General features: G+C 40.6%; 1 protein-coding gene across 4 annotated transcripts; it reads left to right on the plus strand.

Annotated features, from left to right (window-relative positions):
• On the plus strand, nt 1-17,972 carry thbs2a (thrombospondin 2a). 4 transcript variants are annotated; one of them, XM_027014229.3, is made up of 23 exons: nt 1-100; nt 915-986; nt 1,354-1,904; nt 2,131-2,215; nt 4,446-4,645; nt 6,358-6,498; nt 6,593-6,686; nt 7,219-7,389; nt 8,210-8,386; nt 8,487-8,660; nt 8,976-9,103; nt 9,429-9,581; nt 10,660-10,878; nt 10,997-11,104; nt 11,347-11,506; nt 12,726-12,844; nt 13,027-13,261; nt 14,834-15,061; nt 15,155-15,426; nt 15,583-15,680; nt 15,763-15,902; nt 16,177-16,205; nt 16,562-17,972. In XM_027014229.3, the coding sequence occupies exons 2-23, from the start codon at nt 920-922 to the stop codon at nt 16,583-16,585; spliced, it is 3,573 nt and encodes a 1,190-aa protein (XP_026870030.3). In that variant the 5' UTR covers nt 1-100; nt 915-919; the 3' UTR covers nt 16,586-17,972. The 4 variants fall into 4 exon arrangements, with proteins under 4 accessions (XP_026870030.3, XP_081570560.1, XP_026870029.3 ...); XM_027014228.3 differs by lacking the exon at nt 1-100 and adding an exon at nt 120-417; XM_027014231.3 differs by lacking the exons at nt 1-100; nt 16,177-16,205 and adding an exon at nt 121-417.
• The last annotated feature ends 5,983 nt before the right edge of the window (nt 17,973-23,955 follow it).

The raw sequence follows: 23,955 nt of genomic DNA on the forward strand, positions 1-23,955 counted from the left end.
AACTCTGGTTTAAATGAGATGAATTTGACTCTGGGTTGGGAATGGGGAGATAAAGGTGGGTGGGAAACAAGGACGACCGGCGCTGGGTCGTAGGCAAAAGGTAGGGTACCAGTCTATTACGCAATCGGAACGGAATTGTGTAATTAAACGTACAGAGCAGATCTCACATTGAGATACGAGTGACCTGCGCTTTCCGAAGCATATATAAGACGGAGCTGAGCGCTCTCGCGGCATTCCCCTTTATGTTGAGGATTGTGTGGCTCTAGTGGACTTCATGAATTTTACATCGATCTGCGTTTCATAATTTTACCGCTTTTTTATACTGAATAAATATTTATTTACCGAATATATGTAGAGTCGTTTTTGCTCTTCATTGGATAATAATTTTGCTTTTAGGCGGAATTGCACATTTAACAGGTAAATGGATTTCTTTCAGCCGTTATTGCTGCAGTGAGGTGATCTCAGCCTCGTTTTCCTCCAGCATAATTTTGTATAATACATAATTTTTAGTCTGGAGAAAAAGGCTTTTCATACAATCTTTTACAATTCACATCCTATTCACAGCCAAATTTGGCAAGAATTCACAGCCAAATTCTGGGGTCAACTAACCATAGTTTTCCTATTCTGTTTTTGACGTGGCGATTTTTTTTTACTATTACTGGTTCAAAATTCACTTCAAATTTATATAGCGCTTAGTGTTGTTACACGTTGCAATATCCGTCGTTTAACTGTATGGTCATTGTAAAACCACTATTTGACGGTTTTGTCTAACAGTATATAACATAAACGTTTAATAAGACAAGATAATGACATAGAAAACGATGGGCTGGTTTCCAGTAGGGCATAATAATGGTGGTACTAATGTTACAATAACGGTCGTTTTATTGTTGCTGTGTTTGTTTTACTTTTTGAAGGCGTTATGACACTCAGGAGAACTGTTTTTTTGCTGCCCATGCTGTTACTATGCACCACAGAACTACCTCGAGGTAAATACACTTTTTATAATTATCATTATTAGTTTTCCTATAATGTCCAAGATTTTTAGTATTATTTATGAATGCGCAATGTATACAGTTCAGTTTTTTGTTTCTTATAATTAGCTATGTTATTGATTTTAATTCGGTCCATTAATTTAATATAGGATTTATGCCAAAAGATTTATAGTGATTAAATAAATCACAGCTGATTTATCATATTAATGAGCTAATGTCTTTGAGATTTTTTTTCTCAATTATCTTTTTACAATTAGCATGACATTTTAGATGTATTAGTGTTGTAAGTATCTCTGAGATAAGCTGTAGCTTGTATACTCTGCTGTGGGCATCCACATAAAAGTTCTATCCACATAAAAAGGCCAGGTGGAAGATCACTCTAGCTTTGACCTGTTCGAGATCAGCCACATCACCAGAAAGACAATTGGTGCCAAGATTTTCAAGGGACATGACTGGGATTCGCCAGCATACCGCTTCATCCGCTTCGACCACATCCCCCCAGTGGGTGCACCAGTCCTCCAGCAGCTCCTAAAGCAGATCCAGAACAACGAGGGCTTTGTGTTCTCGGCCTCCCTGCGGCAGGACCGCGGCACTCGAGGTACCCTGGTGGGCCTGGAGGGGCCTGATGGGCACAGACCATTTGAAATAGTGTCCAACGGACATACCAACTCTCTGGACCTGATTTACTGGGTGGATGGTTCTCAGAATATTGTGTCCTTCGAGGACGTGGACTTGTCAGACTCGCAATGGAAGAACATCACGCTGCACGTTCATGGCGAGAGCGCTAGCCTCTATGTGGGCTGTAGCCTCATGGACAGCTTCATCCTGGATGAGCCTTTCTATGAGCACCTATGGGTTGAGGGCGGATGCATGTATGTGGCCAAAGGATCTCTCAGGGAGAACCACTTCAGGGTAAGACACTTCTGTCTCCTTTAGCACCCAACTATCTAAGTATTAAGCTCTAGATAGGAGGTCTACCACAAAATACACAATTAACTATTTCAGACTTTGTGCCACAGTCATAACCCTTACTCAGTTATGGTAATGGAAAGCTAAGAGAGAGCAAATATTTAGTAGCAGAGCAACTAGATCATTAATAATAGCTTGCAACAGTACTAAACCCAATGTAATCTTGCAGGGTTTGCTGCAGAATGTTCGCTTCATCTTTGATATGCCACTTGAAGACATTCTGAGAAACAAGGGTTGTGAGCTCGCCAAGCCTGGTAAGCCTGCAAAGGATGTAGTGTTATCTCTTATAGGACTAATTCCCCTAAAATTGCTAATGGGGCTGAAAATAAGTGGGGGGAGGGGAAGTTAGTATGGTTTCATTTGCATATTGCTAACTGGTCCCTACATGCTTACTTTGAGTGATGTTAGCATTTGTGGCTGAAATGCCCCATTAAAAAGCCTCTGTGATTAATCTACCAGTGGAAAAAAAGAGTGGCAGGGTCATTTGTTCCTGGACCTCATTATTTTGTATATTTTTAAATGAGTGATTTTAGTGATGAGCTTGTGCTAAGAGTAAAAACATTTGTAGTTCTCCTAGATATTCACTCAGTACATGTTGATGTTTTTTGTTTTAAGTGAGATGATATGTTTTTCACTGTATTTAGTCTTCATCTGGGCCATTTGTCAAAGTGGGTCATGAAACCTGTATTCCAGAGCTGTGGAATTTCTCCTAGAGCATTACGTTATGTTTATGAGAAAAGCTTGTGTCGGCAAATTAGCATGAATTCAACCAGCATGGACATATCATAAAGGAGATACAGATGTTTGCATTAATATTCATTGGCACTGACAACAGGGGAAAAATGGACCAAATAGTGGCAAGTTGGGAACCCTGCTACTTGCCCTTTGTACACACACAAACACACACCCATGCAGTGAGATCATATATTGGCTGGTGAGTCAGTCTTCATCCTCTGACTTTGTTCACTGTGGGCATTTTGCCTTGTGGTCCTTTGCTCGCACTCTCACACAGAGAAGGGGCCAAGACAGCCCATATGCCCAAGTAAATCAACTCGGCTGGGGCTAGCCTTCTTTCTCATCCCTAAGCCAGATGACACCTAACCTGGCTTAGGCCTCCACTCATCTGAACTAAGGGATTCTGGGCTGTGACCACACAAAGTCCTCATGTGCATATGGAGGTCTATGCCTCAGCTGTATTCAGGTATATCTGGAGGAACAGCTTTGCATGCGACATTTAAAGTAACTGGCTTTTTGTTTCCCTCCACAAAATATCAAGTGTAAACTTTTATGGAATCTTGCAAAAGTGCCTATAAACTGACCACTGGTCCAGTTTAGGAGCTCCATGTTGGACTGTGGAACAAGCACACAGTACTGCATAACAGTGTGAGTGACATAGAGAATGCAGCATATATACTTTTTGTTCTTTATTTGTCTTAAGTTTAATATGCACAATTTGGTCCTGCATACACAGCATAATAACAAGCCTTGGCTTCAAGGATGTATTTAGCAGTGCCTTTTCCAGATAAACAATCTTCCAAGAATAGCAGACTCTGTGAAGTACCTACATGCAGACATAAACATGCAGACATATACTCTCACACATACATGCACACGTACATTCTCAACAGTCAGGGGATACCTAAGAGATTTGAATGAGCCCAGCAGACTCAGAAAAAAAATGCTTATGAAGCATTGGTTTCAAAGGGATTTCTGGACGCAGCTTTGGGCCAGCCTGACTATGTGATTTACAGTCTCCTGTCTTCATTTATCTGGAGAAATTTACACGAATGACCTGAAATGTCTCAAGATACCTAATGGGCTTCTTGGCTGAATGATCATCATTCCTATGCCTTTTCGTAGTTTCAGCCCTGGGGACGTGCCCTAGGTGTCCTACCTGGAATGATCTTTCTGCATAGCTTCAGTGGCATATTTATCATGTTCAAGTTAGAGTGGACAGAGAATGATTTTAAGAGTTATCTTCCACAGTCTCAGGGTGTTTCTTTTAGGACCTTAGATGCTTTAACTGAAAAAAATTACCTGATTTTTCTGTTTGGTCCCTCATCAGAACGGTCAGAAGGGGGAGACCAGGCAATAGCCTAGCACAAGACTTTGCAGTTTTGCAGAAATGCTGTGGGTTGGATTGGGAATACCTCTAGGGGAACTTCTGGCCCACTTCTCCAGGTCTAGGGAAAAGCCGTGCAAGTTGGGTGCATGTCACACCTCAGAGAATTATGAGTCAGCCAGTGATGTATGGCACATGTCAGAGCTATATGAGGCAAAGTCTGTCAGTTTTGTATGAGATGCTGAGAATTCTCTTGTAAATATCAATGTGCTCTTTAAAACCTATATTAAATGTTGTCATTAACTTAACCAAGTGGATTAGTCGATCAGCGAACATCTGTTATTCATTTGTTATTCATTCATCTGTTCATGTGTTTGTCATTAATCTTGAAATCTCGCTCTCTCTTCCTCTCTCTGTCTCAGAGGAAGTGAACATACTTAGTGAGACTGTAGAGGTCGTGGACGTCAGCCCAGCAGTTTCCACTAACTTCATTGGGCAAAAGGTGGAGAAGGCACTGTCAGATACGTGCGAGCGCTCCTGTGACGAGATCAGTTCCATGTTTCAGGAACTCAAGGGCCTTCGCATAGTGGTGGGCAACCTCATCGATGGCCTGCAGAAAGTGGTAAGCCACAGGCTTTAACATGTCACCTGAGCCTGGAGAACCTGTCCCACTGCTCTTTTAGTTCCATTAGCCACTGCATCATCCTTGGGCCATGCATGTTAATGAGAAGGAATGAGAAGTGAAAATGTGCATGAAAATGTGGCCAAGAGAGCAATAACACTTCAGCGAGTTAAGAAAACATGGTGGAAGGTAGTTTCTATAAAGCTGGACTACTGGAATACACTGCAGCAGCTTTCAGCTTTTGTGGTTCATTTTATCAGGATACAGGAAGTGTTCCCATGGTTGTGAGTGCAAGTTGGATTGTTTGGCTGTGTTTAAACTGCCCCATTTTTTCTTCCTTTGGGAGCCTCCCAGCAATGAGGGAGTCTGGGCAGGATCTCTGGGAAATTCTGCCGCTGGATGCAATCGGTCCCTGAGGCTCATGCAGTCCGAGTGGTGTGCCATTTCACAGCCTATCAGCATGGTCTCGCACACAAGCATGCATATGTGCACACACACACACACACACACACACACACACACACACACACACACACACACACACACACACACACACAAGTACTTACACACACATGTGCATGGAGAGACACAGATACACTCAATTTCTATCGTATACATATACTCTCATACATAGGCATACTTTCATATACAAACATCCATAAACCTACATTAATTTTAGTTCTTGCTGTGAATAGAGTACATCAGAAGTATGTACAGCATGTCTCTGCCATTTTCCTTATTCCAATTTCTTCATTTGCTTTTTTGATCTCTTCACAATTGTAGTTGGGCTCACACAAGCATGGATAAAAAAAAAATTAGCAGCTCTATAGTATGGTAGAAATGTGTGGTTCTTCAAAATCTAACAGAAATCTATGATATTCCTAATGACTGTACCCCAGTTGTCAGTGACCAAGACAGATCTTACTGGTTTTCTTTGTATCGGCTCATCAGCTATTTTGATAGAAACTCCTGACTTGTACTTCAAGCACTGGCCACTAATGAACTAAAACTCTCTCAATTATATTCATTTTATGAAGACAGACTGTAGCCCATCTTTTGGTGTTCACAATTAGTCATCTTACCTTCATATTACTGCTCACTACACTACAGACAGATCACTGCTCACAGTTTAGTGCATATTATTTGGGTTGTTCTTAACAAACATGTTTATATGCAAAATATGCTCTTATTGAGTCTATGAAACAGGACACTAGTGGTGTGCATGTTAATATTGAACAACATGTTAGTGGCATGGTTATGGATGATGCGGTTGTTCAAGGCACAACTATGTTGCTGTTTTTTTTGTTTGTTTGTTTGCTTGCTTGCTTTTACGTTTGTCAATGTCAATGGTCCACCACCCAAAAATATCCCGCCAGCAATGGCATTGTGGTCAGAAACAGAAATGATGCTCAGAGCAAAACTAGCACAAATCTATAAGGCTATAGTGCTAATTGTGTACTTATGAGGTGGGGCTAATAAAGAGGTGTGTCTAAGCATCTACTAACTTTTTTTTAATAAATATCCTCAAGTAAGTCAAATATGTCTCACTGTTTTCCTCCCTGTGAGGAAGGTTGAGCTTTTGGTCTTCTGACGTGTTTAGTAGCTGCACTAGATATGAGTGTCACATACGTTACATATTCTTTTTTTGTATAAATATCATTTTGATCTTGACCTTATGTTTCTGTCCTCCTATATGTCTGTCTGTCTCCCAGACAGAGGAAAACACAGTAATGAAGCAAGCTCTGGGAAATATGAAGAACGTCAAAGATAAGCATATGTGCTGGCAAGATGGCCGCCTGTTTGAGGACCAGGAGGACTGGGTGGTAGATAGCTGCACCAAGTGCACCTGTCAGGTATTAGGCATGAAGAAAGGGGACAGGGAGAGACAGTGTTGCATTTTAGGTCTTTTGTTCCCCTTCAATAAGAAATCCCTCTTTTGTTTCATAGGAGTCGAAGATCGTGTGTCATCAGATTACTTGTCCCCCTGTAGCCTGTGCTAGTCCCATTTTCTTGGATGGAGAGTGCTGTCCTATGTGCCTGCGTGAGTACTAACATCATACCATCAGCACAGAACACTAGAGAACTCAGGTCAGAATTGATTTCCAGTTGGGTTCAATTATTATAAGACTATAAGTTTGCACTTAATGTTTAAGAGTATGTATTAGGAATCAATGCCTTTTTAGTGTATTCCAAAACAGATAGGTGTTATTAGCCACCATGCAACGATGTACAAGCACACACTGAAATATACCTTGGACACTTACACCCTTAGCTAACAGGTTGTGTAACTCAGTATGTTTACCAAGTTTAATGATACATCTTATTTTACAGCCTGATGTATTCAAAAGGCCAACCATCTGTTGTTATTGCTGAGCATTAAATATCAATGCTCTATGCTTCCACCCTGTGAAGTGTTCACAGTGGGCTCAGAGTAATAATGTCACCTGTGACTCAGAGTCTAAACCCTGCCACAAAGAGAAGAACCACAGAGGGAGTGGCAAGTTCACAATAAATTCCTCCATTTAACTTTCGGTCACTCTAGCAATTGTGTTGCTTTGTGTGTCTGTTTAAAGCTAAGGACAGTGAGGATGGCTGGTCACCATGGTCCGAGTGGACAGAGTGCACAGTCACGTGTGGCACTGGCACACAGCAGAGGGGCCGGTCATGTGATGCCACCAGCAACCCCTGCAGTGGACCGTCTATCCAGACACGCAGGTGCAGTCTGGCGAAGTGTGACAGCAGAGGTGAGAGAGACCATGTGTGTTTCCATGGTCCTCCATTACACAGCCAACACTAGAGCTTTCTGTCTTTGTCAGCACCACACATACAGCAACTGCATATTGTCCTTGGTTTCTAGGTGTGACCAAGTTACATTAATAATAGTTGTAAATACAGCATTGAGGCTGTCATGCGCAGATGTTTGGATAAAAAAGAACAGTTTGGGACTAATACAGAGAGAGATATACTGTAACAAAACCATATTTAAACCACCTTTCGGCTTGTTTTTTCCCTCTCTTGTCAACCTGAAAAATGTAAATGTAAAACTCTAACTGAATGCTTCTGAAGTACTTAATTTCTGCTGTTTAGAGTATACAAAATTGACATGTCAATATTATTTTCAAATGACCCTTTAGTTCAGTTACACTTAGAGAGTTCATGTCTCCAACTTTGTGTATGCTTCAAATTTACTAGGCCACTTTTTCTGCTGGAGTTGGTCTTGATTTATCAAGCTGAGGGCAATAGTATGAGGAACTGAAATAAACCTTTATCACGCAACACTAGTAAGAGGTTGATGGACACCATATGTCTGTGGTCTATGAAGGCAAGATGGCATTCTGCACACTGACAATGATTTATGAAATGTCCTTCAGTATTAAAGAATATTACCATGCAGCAGCTATTTGGCATTTTTTGTCATCCTAAGAAAATGACTAAAGCCTTTTTATAATAATAAAGAATGCATAAAAACCTTAGAAAGAATACCCAGAAAGAGAGTGTGTGAATTTGTATTCTAAAGTGCCTGACTCATTGGATATAACAGAAAGGCCTCCGTTCCATTTTCAGTTCGTCAGGATGGTGGTTGGAGTCTCTGGTCACCTTGGTCCTCCTGTTCGGTGACATGTGGGGAAGGGCAGATCACCAGAATTCGCCACTGTAACTCCCCCGTTCCCCAGCTTGGGGGGAAGGACTGCAAGGGAAGTGGGAGAGAGACCCAGCGCTGTGAAGCCAAGCCCTGCCCAAGTGAGCTGCAACAGGCAGACTTCCTCAACCAACACCATGTTATTTGAAATGCATCAGTGTATTTTTCATGAGTGCTGTTTCCGTGGACTTGTGCTTGCAGTTGATGGTGGATGGGGTCCATGGTCGCCCTGGGCGATATGCTCTGCCACCTGCGGCGGTGGGGTGCAGGGACGCACCCGCGTCTGTAACAGCCCACGGCCTCAGCATGGAGGCAGACGGTGTCTAGGAGAGGCCAGGGACACAGAGGCGTGCAACAAGCAGGCATGCCCCGTGGGTGCGTTCTCAGAAGGCCCTGTCAACCTTTCCTTAATCCTACCTTGCCTTTGTTTCCGGTCTTGAGATGCCCCGAAGTGACCTCCCCATCTGGACTGTTTCTCCTCAAACAATCATACAAGCAATGGTTTTCCCTAGATAAGTGCTCATTATCTCTGTTGACATGGATTGGAACAGCCAGCCAGAAATATTTGAAAGCATTGTCCCTTAAGTGAACTTGTGCGTTGCTGCTTACAGTTAAATTTATAAAGCAAATTTTAAGGAGCTTGGGTTTCTCTCTCTCTCTCAATTCTCACTTTTTCTCTCATTCACTCAGATGGCTGTCTATCCAATCCCTGCTTTGGAGGGGTGGACTGCAACAGTGCGCCTGATGGCTCGTGGGAATGTGGTCCCTGCCCTGTGGGTTTCCGCGGGAATGGAAAATTTTGTGAGGATGTCAATGAGGTAAGGGAGGATGCTAGAAAGAATATGTTAGGGCAATCAGCATGGCATGAAAAGCCTGTACTGTCCCATGGCTCCATCATATCCGTGCACACAGTCTACATAACCAGCCTACATAATGACGCCATTAAAAAACACTGAGCATCACCAAACCAGATAGAAGAGTGTGTCCAGTGTGGCACTGATTTAAGTGACTATACACCAAATTTGGTCAAAGTGGGGTGCAATTGCTGATGTAGATGTAGCTTATAAAAAATTTCCCAATGTTGTTGTGTTTTAGTGCAGAATGTTGTAATTTCACTGCTGTAATGATGTGCTTCTTTTCTAGTGTGACTTGGTGCCTGATTTGTGCTTCAAAGTCAGTGGGATCCAGCGCTGCACAAACACAGACCCAGGATTTCATTGCCTTCCATGTCCTCCCCGTTACAAAGGCAACCAGCCCTTTGGAATGGGTGTAGAAGCTGCCAAAGATAATAAACAGGTTAGCCTAGGACAATTAGCACCAGTGATTACAAAAATACAGGTTCAATAATCACATGGCATAGGAGACAGTACCTGTTACTAATAAATTCTTTATCATGTCAAAGAATAATATTACACTGAAATAATATGCTGTTGCAAATGAGATGGTTTCATGAAATCCAAAATTTTAGTCATGATTAGGTCGCAAGACAATCTTTAAATCTAAGCAGCATTTGTGATGCTTCTGTTGGAATTGATTCTATAAGAAAGGGATCTAAGGAAAAAAAAAAGATCATGTGATCAGCTCAAGGCCTTGGCACGTCATTCTGTTTATGTATGCAATAGTGAGAGTGTGGAGTTCTTTGTGTTTTGCATTATGTGTTAGTATGTGTGGCAGATCCATGTGAATATGACATTCCTTCACTATGAATCCCAGACACAGAGAAACAATCCAGACCTTGTATCTCACTCTCTCACATTCCACCCCTCCCCCGCAGTCTCCTTACTGACAACTATGGTGGAGACAGTTTACATATTTTGTTATTGTGCTTAAGTATAGATCAATCTGTCTAGAATAAAGAGGTTTTACAGAATAAATTTACTTTAACTAAAGTAAAACAGTCAATGGCAAAAAGACAAACAGACATTTACAAACAAACATTTAACAGTTTATAGGTGTGTTGGATAGTTGACCCTTTCTCCACTTGGACCAAGTTAATCCTGTCTAATTGTGTTTTATTGGCTGATGAGTTTTATTGGCTGATGAGGAGGAAATTCATGGCTGCTTTTAAATAATGACTGAAGCAGCTTGACGTCAGCTATCCAACACAAACAGTGACTCAGTGAGAATGTTCAGGGGATTATCCATTAAATGCTTTTTATTAATTTAGAACCAGGGAGCCAAAGGCCAGTGAAGGTCATAGCATGACATAAAACCATAGTCAACAGATCAGTGTTGAAGATTCTGTTCATCAAAACTCCTATTTCCTAGTCAGTCTGTTAACATCTAGGTTACTTACTGCCATTGTGGGATGATGAGAGTAGAAAAGTTATGTCAAAGGTAAAATGAATTTGGTTCTTCAATTTCTGGCCTACAGGTTTGTGAACCAGAGAATCCTTGCAAGGACAGGACACATAACTGCCACAGGTTCTCTGAGTGTATCTACCTTGGCCACTTCAGTGACCCCATGTATAAATGTGAGTGTAAGATTGGTTATGCTGGAGATGGCTTCATCTGTGGAGAAGACTCTGACCTGGATGGCTGGCCCAACCACAATTTGGTGTGTAGGACCAATGCCACCTATCACTGCAAGAAGGTACTTTGACACCATGTGGATGAGTTCCCAGACCCATGGGAGATTTTGAAGAGATTTCACCAAAAAAATTGTTGTGATTGTTGCCAGAAAAAAAGATCTGCTCTCTTTGGTCATCTAGGACAACTGCCCCAACCTTCCCAACTCTGGTCAGGAGGACTTTGACAAGGATGGCCAAGGAGATGCCTGTGATAAGGATGATGACAATGATGGAATCATAGATGAGAGAGTAAATGTCCCCAAACTTTTGTCAACCACTCTGTGAAGTAGTTATTTTACTGATCAGGTTTAGAAAGGTTCTATAGAAGATGGATTTTTAAGAGCTGAATGCTAAATACACATTTTATTCCATGTTAATACATTACTGTAATAAGTTTCCTTTACTTCCTTTATATATCACTTAATCTCCCAACTCACAAGATCTGAATTTACTTTCAATTCATGAATTTGTATTTCTTGCTTTTTCCACAGGACAACTGCGACCTGCTGTATAACCCCAGGCAGTTTGATTATGACAAGGATGATGTGGGTGATCGCTGTGATAACTGTCCATACGAGCATAATCCAGCTCAGATTGACACTGACAACAACGGGGAGGGAGATGCCTGTGCAGTGGACATCGATGGGGATGGTATGGGATGAAAGTGTCGTAAAAATCCTGATGCAAACCAACCTATTTTGTATATATGTTGTACATATTTTGCATATTCATTAAACATTTTCCTGAGTTCTAATATTGTTTTTACATTTACATTTACAGAATTTAGCAGACAATCTTCATCATAATGACCTAATATATATATATATATATATTTATATATATATATATATATATATATATATATATATATATATATATATATATATATATATATATATATATAAAATTCCTCACTCATCTTCCTCACTTGTCTTTTACCTTCAAGCCTTGGAGTTTGAGGGTCTTGCATAGAATCTTAGCTCTTCCCAGGACTGCACTCTTCTGGATGGAGATCTCAGATGTTGATCCTGGGATCTGCTGTAGCCATTTTCCCAGTTTACGGTTCTTAGCCACTAGTCATCCGATTACTACTGGAACCACTGTTGCCTTCACCTTCCACATAATTTCTAGCTCTTTTTTCAGTCCTTGGTTCTTCTCAAGCTTTTTGTGTTCCTTGTTCCTGATGTTGCTATCACTTTGAATTGCCACATCTATCACTACAGCTCTCTTCTCCTGTTCATCCACCATTACTATGTCCTGTTTGTTAGCCATTACCATCTTGTCTGTTTGTATCTGGAAGTCCTACAGATCTTAGCATGGTCATTTTACACCACCTTTGGGGGTGTATCCCACTTTGACTTTGGAACTTCCAGCCCGTACTTGGCACAGATGTTTCTGTATATTATGCCAGCCACTTGATTATGGCATTCCATGTATGCTCTGCCTGCTAACATATTGCATCCCGCTGTTTTGTGCTGGATTGCATCAGGAGCATCTTTGCACCACCTGCATCAGTGGTCCTGCCTGGTCTGGTACATCCCAGCCTCTATTGATCTCATATTCAGAGCTTATTCCTTTGCTACCATGATTAGTGCCTCTGTAGTGTCTTTCAACCCAGCCTTTTCCAGCTATTTCCGCTATTTGTCAGTGGTAAATACAGCACAGGGGTTTATCCCCCACTTTATCCTGCCTTAAAGTGACAAGGGATCATAAATACTTTGCAAAATTTACTGGAGACTTAGGTTATAATATGTCTATAAACTAGGAATTTGTTAATCTAGCAGTTTATAGTAAGTGAATATAACTCAGTCATCTAAGGCAGGCTGATTCTATGGCATATTCTAATGACGTAAAATCTTATTGGTTTCAGGGGTCCTGAACGAAAATGATAACTGCCCATATGTGTACAACAGTGACCAGAAGGACACAGATATGGATGGAGTTGGAGACCAATGTGATAACTGCCCTTTGCTTCATAACCCAGATCAGGTCCAAGATGTGTTAGCTCGTGAATGCTACACACAAAGATACAAATACAAAAATTATACATACATGTATTTACATGCATTATTACATTTTTTTTCACAGATCTCATCTGTTTATTTAGCATGCTTTTTAACATAAAGTGAAATCTGAGCAATTTAGGTGATATTTTTGTTAATGCTGAACAGGCTGACACAGACAATGACCTTGTTGGAGATCACTGTGACAACAATCATGACATTGATGAAGACGGCCATCAGAACAACCTCGACAACTGCCCTTACATTCCTAATGCCAACCAGGCAGATCATGATCATGATGGGAAAGGAGATGCTTGTGATTCAGATGATGACAATGATGGAATTCCTGATGACAAAGACAACTGCAGACTGGTATCCAACAAAGACCAGGAGGACTCAGATGGTGGGTGAGAGTGTTTCTGTGGCTTTGGTTATATGTATATATAGCTTTAATGTTTTTATTACAGTAACTACAGGTATACTTCACATTCTTATGTTCCTAATACCATATATAATAAAAGCCCAATAATAATTATATAGTTTAATACTAAGTGGCCACTAACAGCTTTCATTTTGAGTAAGGTGGGCTTTTCATTCAAAACAATTATATCCAAAAGAAATTAAAGAACAAATTCATGAGCTCAGCTGTAGATAGGTGAATAGCTGGCCTGAACTGGGTAAATATTGATTATTATTTACACAGTAAAAACATTTAAACATATTCAAAGGGGCATCATCAGGTATGGGCCTGCAGGGGTTAATCCCCAAATGTTTGAATGTTATTTTCCATCTCAGGTTTATTAAACGTTATGCTGCAGGGATGAGCCCAGAATCATTACATGCCCAGCCAATGCCACTGGAATCTTCTTTCCTCCTTCTCTCCCACACTTGCAGGAACATGTCTTAGGAAGTATGATAGCCAGTAGTGATAACAGTGATGCATGAGTGCTGAAATTGGACAGTCTACTATGGATAGTTACTTGCCGTCTTCCAGGGCTCCTCCTCACCTGCATCTTGTACCTGTCACAGGGCTAAATACAAAATACAAAATTTGTTCTTTTTTTTTTTTCATTAAACTATGACACACACATTCAAATAGCAACACAGAGACACATTTTCAATTTTACAGCCACATTCAGATGAGGTTAACAAGTTAGTGGAGGCTGAGGCTGATGTCATTGTCACGCGAGTGCATGACTAGCCCCCAATCGGCTTGTTTCAGAGTGAGGTAATAATGCTCCTAATTATCCCACAGCGCCCAATTTCACCTGGTGTTCATTTGGTTGGCTGTAACTGCAAACAGCTTGCAGGGTTTGCCAGAGGCTCACTCACTCCTCTTCATACCTCATCAGTCTGTTTATTTGATAGTCAAGTCAAACCCTTGAGCAATAACAAAGTTGTGAAAGAAAAGAATCTACTTTTTCACTCAAAGGTCTGTGCAGAAATGTCTGCCTTATTCTTCACCACTCCCATCTCATAATTTAGGACTGGATTTAATAGACTTCACATTGTGAGATGGTTACATATATTGACGGAGGTTGTCACAGCATGCTTATATGACTGAGATTACTTGATGTCCTTGGCAACCATCAAGTGGGTTGTTAAGTAAAATTCAATATTTTAGTGAAATTACTTTTTGCATCTTTCTGATTATAGTCTATTTATTTGCTTTTGTCTAGAATGCTGACAATTATATTATCTATTGGTAATTGCCATAAGTATAGTCTGTAGATTGATAATTTTCTTTTAAATAATTTATAATTGATTGCACCTTTAACTTCCTGCTGTTGACTTTAAATGTCAAACTCCGGAATTATTACTGCTTTGGAAACTGGAAATAATTTTTTAGCTCATTACATTGTCCAAGAACTTTTGGTTTGGCATTAAAAAAGATGTTGTAAATTTTGCAGATGTCCTCAGAATGTTTAAGAATAATAACAGTGATTTGTGACATAATGCAACTCTTTATTCTCAGGCGATGGTCGAGGTGATATCTGCAAGGATGACTTTGACAATGACAGCATCCCAGACATATTGGATGTATGCCCGGAAAACAATGCTATTAGTATAACAGATTTCAGGAAGTTCCAGATGGTGCATTTGGATCCCAAAGGGACCACACAAATTGATCCCAATTGGGTAGTCAGGCATCAGGGCAAGGAGTTGGTTCAGACTGCCAACTCTGACCCAGGCATTGCAGTGGGTGAGTCTGAATGCCTTCGAATACCCTCTTTAAGAATGCACCTAACTAGTCAGCTTATTTTGGTATTGCTAACTTGTGCGGTTTCTTCCCTAGGATATGACGAGTTCAGTGCTGTCGACTTCAGTGGCACATTCTATGTAAATACTGACAGAGATGACGACTATGCTGGATTTGTGTTTGGCTACCAGTCAAGTTCCCGCTTCTATGTGGTGATGTGGAAACAGATCACGCAAACATATTGGGAGGAGAAGCCTTCAAAGGCCTTTGGCATTTCAGGAGTCTCCCTCAAAGTGGTCAATTCCACTACAGGCACTGGAGAGAGCCTGCGCAATGCTCTCTGGCACACTGGAAACACATCTGGTCAGGTCAGCTACACTTATTCAAACAACAGTCCCAATCCAAGTTCCCAGTTCAAATCCTGCTATCTGCTTCATTTAGTTACTGTACTGGACAATGAATGTACCTATCTTGATGCTTATAGAGCCACCATTTTTTAGTGAATTCTGACCTCATTGTTACAGGTTCATACTCTCTGGCATGACCCCAAGAATATTGGCTGGAAGGATTACACTGCCTATAGGTGGCATCTCATTCACAGACCCAAGACTGGGTTCATCAGGTAAGCAATACAACGCCAAAACAGTACATTTAGAACTACTGTAAACATATGGTAAATATATTGTATATACATTTTCTTTCAGAGTGGTAGTGTACGAGGGAAAACAGATCATGGCTGACTCTGGGCCAGTCTATGACAAGACCTTTGCAGGAGGACGATTAGGGTTGTTTGTCTTTTCACAAGAACTGGTGTTCTTCTCTGATCTTAAATATGAATGTCGAGGTGAGTAATTTACTACCTTGTGAAGGCACCTAGACAATATAATTCAAAGAACTGTGTTTAGGGTGGACCTAAATTCTAATGGGGCAAGGACACTTGGAAGTTTTTGTAAACATTTGTGAAAAAGATTAACTTTCTCTGAAGAAAGTGGACTACTTTAAATTGTCAGCTATCATGCTAACCTATTAATTCAAGCATCAAGGTCATCATGGAGTTAACATGACAAAAAATGAGAGCTATTTTACACATTCCTACCTTTTCCCTGTTCACCGTGCAGATGGTCCGGAGTTTTCCACTGTTTATGAGGTAACTGTGGCTCTAAGGTTCAGGGGGATTTGCTGCTAAACTTGATCACGCTTTTTGCCTGCAAATGATGATGTAGAACAGAAGTTCAGTATCATCATTGGGTGTATGGTTTTAAGGCATCTCAGTAGTTTTTAATGAATGATGCCTTTGGCATTCCAACACCTGGGCACATACAACATGAATGCAAAGCACTTGGCTTACCGGATGGTGTTTATTCTGTATCAGGGATTGTTGCTTTGGTTATGGCTCCAGTTATACTTTAATAATTTCAAAATAAAAGAAAATCTGGATTCTCATCTTGGCTGTTGTTGCTGTGATTCGGAATTGTCTGATTAATGAGTCCCTTTTCTTTCCAGATAACTGAGCAAGACAAGCAATGAAGCATGTAAAGGACTATAACGTAATAACACACACATTCCCTTTTCACCAACCTATAAGTGCTTTGGAAGGTTAATGAGGAAACCATTCAATTTCTAAGTATGGAACTGATGGAAGGAGGTGAACCAAAATGATCCACCTCACAGCAAAAACGATCTGAAATGGTTTATTACAGAAAATATTTGTACAACCACTTCATGTGTTTTTCAAAATTGCAAATAGTCTGAAATTAATGTTCAAGAAGCATGGCACAGGTTGCTATTTATATATAAATATATGTATTGCTTTACATCTGGCCATTTAAGATAAGCCAAAACACTTCATTTACATTTTATTTACTGAACTGTCAGCACCAAAATGCTTTACTTGCACATATTTCTATTTTATTTTTAGTCTATATTTTTATGTTTTCTGTATTGTCACTTTGTTAGTTGTTTGTTTTTTATTGGATTTTTTATTCATTTATTTTCTTGTTGTTTAATTTTTGTTTTATAACACCATTTTCTAATAAGGGTATTTTTTTTATAATCATTTTAGGGATTTTTGAAATGAAGATGTTTATATTAAGACTGTATTATAATTTCTTTTGTAAATTATTTATGTGATTTTCAGTTCAGTGGGATTATGTTTAGACTCTTACTATCAGAACTTGGGGATTGTAAATAATTATTTATTTGTTAACACTGACTAAATTGACTTTAAAAATGAGAAAATGCTTTAATAGCATCTAGCAATGATGATTCTTTTTCTTAAATATGTCAGTTTTGTGTATAAAAATTATCATTAAGTACTTGGTCAGTATGTTCACCAAAATGTGAGGTAAAATGTGAGTGTCAAGATACTATTGTTTACTATAGTATACACTACTATGCTATTAAGTGCCTTAATATCAAACAACAAAGCATCTGCTTGATTCTGTTCTTTTGTACTACTTGTTTTTTACTAGTTGTGTTCTTTTCCAAAGATGCTTTCACAGTGGGTTTTTTTATAGAAACTATGCTATGGTATATGCTGCAAGTTATATAAGCCGCACAATGTCAGTATTTTAGATTATTTAGCTTGCATCTGCTAAATAATCAGGATCCTTGCTTTTCTTCTAATTGTACTGTTTTTAAAGATGAAAATCTAAATTTGTAATAGATTTTTTCCCCAAAACCAAGGAGACAGATAGATAGACCTGGTTTAAGTATTATTAATAGAATATTACATAGATTGGTGACGTTGATTTTTAGTTTGTTAATAATTTCTTTGCCAGAGTCTATATTTTCATTGTTTGTTCCATAAATATTTATACACACAACTGTATGTAAGCCTTTTGTATGGTATGACTATAATGCACAATTAATGGAGGTTCTGTTAATATATATATATAAAAATTATACAATGGGACTTGTTCATTTGAGAAAGAATGTCAGTGCTGCATTATTTCCTTTCTGAGTGTTATATGAATGGCCAGGTCACATAAAAACCTTTCATAACTTATCTTAATGACAGAGTCTAAGCACATTAAGCACATTTCAGATCTGAACAAATGCCAAGATCTCTATACACACATTAGTCAGGTAAAATGTTTCAGCCAACTTTTACTATTTCCCATTTACAGGTAAAATATACAGGCCTAGCCAGTTTTCCTTATGTTCTGTTAAATGTAACAAATTGGATTGAGACAGCTTCTGTCCTGTCATGGGACAGAGGCATTTTGTTTATATTTCATTGTACACTCATCCAGATGTGAACGCATTAGCTTCTCAAGGCTTCTTAGTGAAATTTGTTTTCACTTTGTTTTTAAAGAGGTAATATGAAAACTTTATTTATATAATGCTTATCATTGAACATGCTGGATATGTTTTTGCTTAATTTATGCTTAATGTGATTTTAAAAAACTGGACACACAAATTATTACCAGTCCATGTCATGCATGAGGAATCCTGCACCAGTATACAGAGGGGGGAAGGGCGGAGCTGAAGGCGAGGTTGATGATTGATGAGGTTATGGGTGAGGTCCAGAACTGGAGGCATACTCGCAGGACAGACCTCTGGTTTGTAAGGCTGGAGACGGTCACTCAACAAGTGCATGGAAAATAAGAGATGAACTCTCTCAAAGTAACAAAATGGTTTTGTTTATCAAATGTTCATGGTTGGGAGACACAGCAGGTACATGAGCCCTGGTTTAGCTTCAGTAGTTAATGAGCAGTTGTTAGAACTTGGCATGTTAAACATTAATGAAAAAGCAGAGCAATTAGAATCATGATAGCCGACCTTAGTACCAACCTTACATTCATAAAACAAAAGGCATTGAATATAGTTAATAGCCTTGTTCTCCCTCTCTGTCCTCCTTTTTCTTCATCCCTCTGTTGGCCCTTAGTCTTGGTGTAGCAGTCTTATATGACCCTGGGAAGCTCCTAACAACGGCTACTTTGCTATGACAACCAGACAAATCAAGCACAGAGCAGGGCCTTGGAAAAGAAAGAAACCTACAGTTATTACAGTGTTCACTGTCAGCATTTGTAATAGCTGACACTTTTTTGTTTGTTTTAGGCTTATTTTTACAATTTTTAATGATGAATGCATAACAGAAATAAGTAAGTTTCAGAAGAAAGTAATGTAAGAATAAATAAGAAAGCAATGAAATTGTATAACATCTTCCACCACAGGCTATATATTTGCTGACTTAAATATGGAAGTAGGCATTCAAAACAGACCTGCCAGGCCTCTTGAAGACTGACTTACAACGTACAACTGAACTAGCTAAATCTTCAGAAATGTCTTTTGTCAAACTACAGGGTTATGAATTACAGCTAATCAGATCAATTCTGGACATAATGTGAGCAATCCCCAGCCATCCACACCACAAAATATACTCTGAGGTTACCATGGAGCACCAACAAACACTTAAGACAAATAAACAAAGATGATGCCCTGTTAGCCAGAGTGAAATCTTAGTTCCAACTACCAGGAAATCAAGGATGGCTACAACAGAGACTTAACAAGTGGCCTTGAGCCACTTTTCCTTTAGATTACAAAATTTAAGTAAGCAGTATCAAAATACATACAAGAGCAATCTATAACCTGAGTTCTCAGGAGAAAGGCTATATTTATGGTAGGCAAATGTTTAAAAATGTTGTATCAAACTGCAGTAATATGTGCTTATATACAGCTGACATACATATAAAATCAGCTCTGGAGTGCCAGCTGCCAGCTGAATGAGTCAGGATACCACTAGAGCACAAAGACCAGACATAAACATACACATTTTAGACAGCCTGGCCTGGATAGGATGAATACAAAACACCTTTTCAGTCACTGCTGTTCAAACCATATAAAGCATGAACAAACTATAATGTTTATGTATTGGACAATTTCACTAATGTTAGTGGTATTTGTAGATCATAGATATGTATTATTCTTTGCAAAAATTAGATACAAACAGGTCAAGATTTTCTGTCTGGGCCAGAATATTCTAAAATAAATCTTCACTTGCTCTTCTCTTGCTCTTAAGGCTCTTGAGCACCAGACACATGCCTCTCTTAAAGTGTTCTGATCTTAAAAGGCTTGCCTTGAATTACAGAGTTGTTGTTGGTGTTAGCTACATCTATGAAAATCTTTTTTACTTGCCCATAAATAACTGGAAAGTTGTTGAATGTTGAGGTATTGCTTGGCCATTAACATTTCAAAGGTTAAAAAAGCTTTTAATGTAAGTCAGGGGAATCTCATAATCTATACTTGTTTACATTTGTGTTGTGTCTAATCTAATCTAATCTAATCTAATCTAACATTCATCTCAACACCTAAGTATCAAGCCCTTCATGAGACAAGAAAACCCAAAAATGTAGAGAGCATGGTCACCTAGACAGTTATATAAGCAACCCAAAAGTCTATCTTTAAGGCCAGTGTCTTTTAGAGCAGCAATGTAAAAGTAAATGAATAAATTAATACTGTCAGCCTTCTGCAGTTCAGACCAGAAGTTGCCAGAGTTACTGTGTAAACACAATGTCACTGACTGGGTAGCATATGGCCCATATTACATACACCTGAAATAACACTGGCAGATTATGGGTGTTCAAAAGGTTGTGTGCACAGAATGTGAATCAGCTAAATGCCATAAATGAATTTATGGCAGGTGCAGTACATGTCAATAATTATTATCACACATGTAAAATGGTGTTTTCTAAATGTGCTTGCTAATTTTGTTTCTGCACTGTTTATATTGCACTGTAGGTTTTATTCCTGTGAAGATGAGTATCACTTATTATATTTAGTATAGTGTAGCTGAGAATTGAGATAATCATATTTATCAATTCAAAATTCATGTCCCTTCTAGTAATATCACATGAAGTGAACCAAGATACCACTTTCTATCATTTATGTACCTCAGATTAAATCAATATAATCAACACTGGTAGCACATATTGATCATTCCGGAAAATACAGAAACCATTCAAATACATGTTGCAGGGTTAATGCTTATCTGTTTTATTAAAGTATTATGTCAAATGTACCAGTTTCTAATGTCTGTAAATGCGATTTGTTTGTACAAATGATTGATTCAGACAACAGGCTTCGGAAATATTATCCTATATATATATATTTATTCCCCACTCGCCTTATGGGTGGTCTATTTCCTTCAAGCTGGGGTCCTCGGGGCCTGGGAGCTTGAGAGTCCTGCGTAGTATCTTAGCTGTTCCCAGGACTGCACGCTTCTGGATCAAAATCTCTGCTATTGTTCCTGGGATCTGTTTGAGCCATTCTCTCAGTTTGGGGGAGAATGGCCCCTAGTGTTCCAATTCATCTTCCACATCTTTTCTAGCTCTTTCTTCAGCCCTTGGTATTACTCCAGCTTGTCGTGTTCCTTTTTCTGGCTGTATATATACATATAATTCCCAGAGAAACATATATATTGAGTGGTCTTATCTTTTTCCTCACACCATTCTGGGAGTATGAGGGTGGAGTGCAGGATTGTTCCTGTACTAGGGACTGTTGGACCCACTTCTCCATCTTATGGGTCAAACCTATCAGCACTGGAATAATCTTGGTATTAACCTTCAATGTTCACTCATTTTGCTTATTTTGAAAGTTTCCATCACTTGGGACTACCACATTTATTACCACTGCTGTTTGTCCACTGTCATGATGTATGGTTGGTTGACCACTACTTTTATCTGTCTGGATCTAGAGGTTTCACAGGATCTTAGCCTTGCAAAATGCTGGCAGCAAAAATATACAATGAGACACAACCAAATGGCAGGGATCATATACAGGAACATATAAGATAGATACACCCAAGTCCAAACAGGAGGAACTGCAGAGAGTGCAGGAGATGATCCCCTCCCTTTTGGGGCCATCGAGGGAGATGCTAGTAGGATTCCTGGGTCTGTAGAGGGGGGTCTTAATGGGTCCTCACCTGCCTCGCCTACCTGGAGGAGCTTCTCCAAATCCTGGGCAAGGCAGGTGAGCCTTGCGTCACCCATTTTAGCCATGTTCCGTCATATGGCAAACGTGAGGGGTTGCTCTTCTCTTGTCCTCCTGCGCTTGCTCGGTATCCTTGGGAAGTAACGCCAGGTACTTTGCTCCCGCTAGCAGACCGCGGGCAGAAGAGGATACTTGTTGCATGCCTTAGCGTTCGGTGTTTCTGTAATGCTCGTGAGAGTGGGATGCCAAGACTATTCTCCTCAATTAAACTGGTCTTCATTTAAAGTAACAAACATGAAGAATAACAACATCAGACTCACCAAACATTAACAACACAACAAACATATACCTTTAGCTTCTTGTGTGTTCACATACAATACACATTGGTTTATACACTGACAACTTCGACGACACGACACAAGACTTATATAGACGCATGACAATTACACAACAAGGATCAAGTGAACGACACAAGAGGGCGTGGCACTACACACACACACACACACACATACACACATACACACACACATTTGAGGGGGGAGGGGCCATACCATGACAGAACCCCTCCTCAAGGGTGCGACTCCCGGCACGCCAGCCCATTGGGCTACGGCCCCGAGACCAACGCCAAAAGGCGACGGTGGAGGACCGGGCAACCCGCCATGGGCCAGCATGAGCAGGGAAGCAGAGGGAAGGACAGGGGCCAAGACAACGACAGACACAGGGATGCACACACTAACAGGATTTAAGCACACATATTAACAAGGAACATAACTACAAACAGGTGTAACATGGACAATTAATACATCAGGGGCGTGACAGAACCCCCCCTCCAATGGCGCGACTTCCAGCACACCAGCCTACCAGGCCCCGGCTCCCAGACCAACACCAAGTGGCGAGGTCAGAGGACCGAATGACCCAACACGGGCCAGCGTGGACAAGACAGAGGGGAGGACCACCGGGACTAAGACAATGACAGGCACAGGGACAGGCACACTGACAGGAAGGGGAATAGACCTAAATGGAGGTAGGGGGACTGACAATAACTGTGATGAGCAACGAAAAAGTGACAGTAACAGAAACGTAGCTGATATTTCCCAGAGAAAGGGCAGGCGGACTTCCCATAGCTGACCAGAAGGGACTACTGGCCTTCCCTCCCATTGCTAGTTGAGGCAGGGTTGTTTGCTTTGGCGACGAAGGAACCCCTGCCTTTCTGGCGCACTTGCCAGGGAGCGCTTTTTGCCATGGTTCACCAGATGATCCACCAGCTACAGGTTCGGGTGCCATAGGGACCCTCACAGTCCTGACGGACTTGCAAGGAGACGCATAGACCCTAGGGCGGTGTGTGCCAGATGACACCTGTACCTTCCTAGAGGGCCTATGAGGGAGTGCACAGACCTTTGAGTGGTGTGTGCCTTTCATAGGCTTGGGTACAGGCGAGGCTTCCACTTCCATGCAGGAGTCCATGGAATACTCTGACTCCATGTCTGAGAGAGCCTCCAGGGGCAACTCCTCCATGCTGTGGTGAGAGAAGAGGGTGTGCTCGGATCGCGCCACCGAGCATGAGTCGTAGTGGAACTCCTGTCTCTCATTATAGCTCTCAACTTCCTGGTCCATGGAGGGCTCTTTGACCACCATTGTGTCCATCCCTGAATCCCCTGGATCTTCCGTTAACCCCTCAGGTTGACCCTCCTCCTCTAAATACGGGTGGAGCGTACAAATAAGAAGTGCCAGCTCTGTTTCTCAGCAAAGGCATGACGGCTCCTCCGGGCTCAAAGGCTCTGTTGTACAAGAGGCCTCTGAGGGAGCACAGACTATCTTCTTTTTCTTCTTTTTCCTCCTCTTAGAAGGAGTAGGGCAGACGATCCCCTCCCTTTTGGGGCCATCGAGGGAGATGCTAGTAGGATTCCTGGGACTGTAGAGGGGGGTCTTAATGGATCCTCACCTGCCTCCCCTACCTGGAGGAG

This window comes from Electrophorus electricus, chromosome 5, assembly GCF_041902795.1.
Source record: "Electrophorus electricus isolate QZ-2024a chromosome 5, ASM4190279v1, whole genome shotgun sequence".
Classification (NCBI taxonomy): domain Eukaryota; kingdom Metazoa; phylum Chordata; class Actinopteri; order Gymnotiformes; family Gymnotidae; genus Electrophorus; species Electrophorus electricus.